This window comes from Eurypyga helias, unplaced genomic scaffold (genome assembly GCF_000690775.1).
Source record: "Eurypyga helias isolate BGI_N326 unplaced genomic scaffold, ASM69077v1 scaffold25434, whole genome shotgun sequence".
Classification (NCBI taxonomy): Eukaryota; Metazoa; Chordata; class Aves; order Eurypygiformes; family Eurypygidae; genus Eurypyga; species Eurypyga helias.
Genome location: NW_010248525.1, coordinates 391 through 1,097, shown reverse-complemented (window position 1 = coordinate 1,097; position 707 = coordinate 391). Strand labels below are relative to the sequence as shown.

At 63.4% G+C, this 707-nt stretch overlaps 1 protein-coding gene across 1 annotated transcript in view; it reads right to left on the bottom strand.

Moving 5' to 3' along the window:
* Positions 1 to 707, bottom strand: part of LOC104509222 (40S ribosomal protein S4) — a 3,339-nt gene that overhangs the window by 2,258 nt on the left and 374 nt on the right. Inside the window, exon 2 of the mRNA XM_010151082.1 lies at positions 399 to 496. Coding sequence (XP_010149384.1) covers positions 399 to 496 — 98 coding nt within the window. The remainder of the gene's footprint in view (positions 1 to 398; positions 497 to 707) is intronic.

The window sequence follows — 707 nt, the reverse complement described above, 5'->3', positions numbered from 1 at the left end:
CGCCGCGGCGCGCCTGCACAGCCTGCCCCGGGAAGGATGCGCCCAGCAGAGCGCAGACTCACAGCCCAGGAACAGGCCTGGGGTAAGGAACACGTGGGAGCTGCTCGGACACTCCGGGCCGTGCACAGTTCCGTAACCACTCCCAGGAAAGACCCAGGAAGGGGTTCCCAGCTTCTGCAGCGCAGGCAGTACCACGCGGCTGCGGCACCCCGCGCCAAGGCTCGCCATGGCACGGCAGAGCCGTCCCCCCCCTCCAGCTGGGCGTTGCTCTCATGTCACCGAAGACCTCATGCCCCGGCCCTGGTCTTCTCAAAGGTGGCACGGACTCAGCTCTCGGGGAACAGAGCCGTGACCAGACCCACCTGGCCCCACGCGTACGCCAAGCTGAAGCGCCTCACCTTGGCCTCTTCAGCTGTGATGCGGTGGACAGCAAACCGGCCCTTGGTATCGTACACCAGGCGGAAATGCTCACTGGTCTTCTCGATGCTGATGACATCTGATCTCGGAGAGGAGATAAAAGAGCAGCTACGTTACTGTCCTCAGCACAAGGCTCACCTTTAGGAAGAGCTAGGGCCAGCGTAACAACGCTTGGGGCAAGAATGATGCGGTCAGTAACTCCTGAGCGTGGGCTCCCGTCTCCTACAGGCCACGGCACGGATCGGCAAAACCTGCCGAAGGCCACCGGCAGTTTCCAAGCGTCCAGCGGC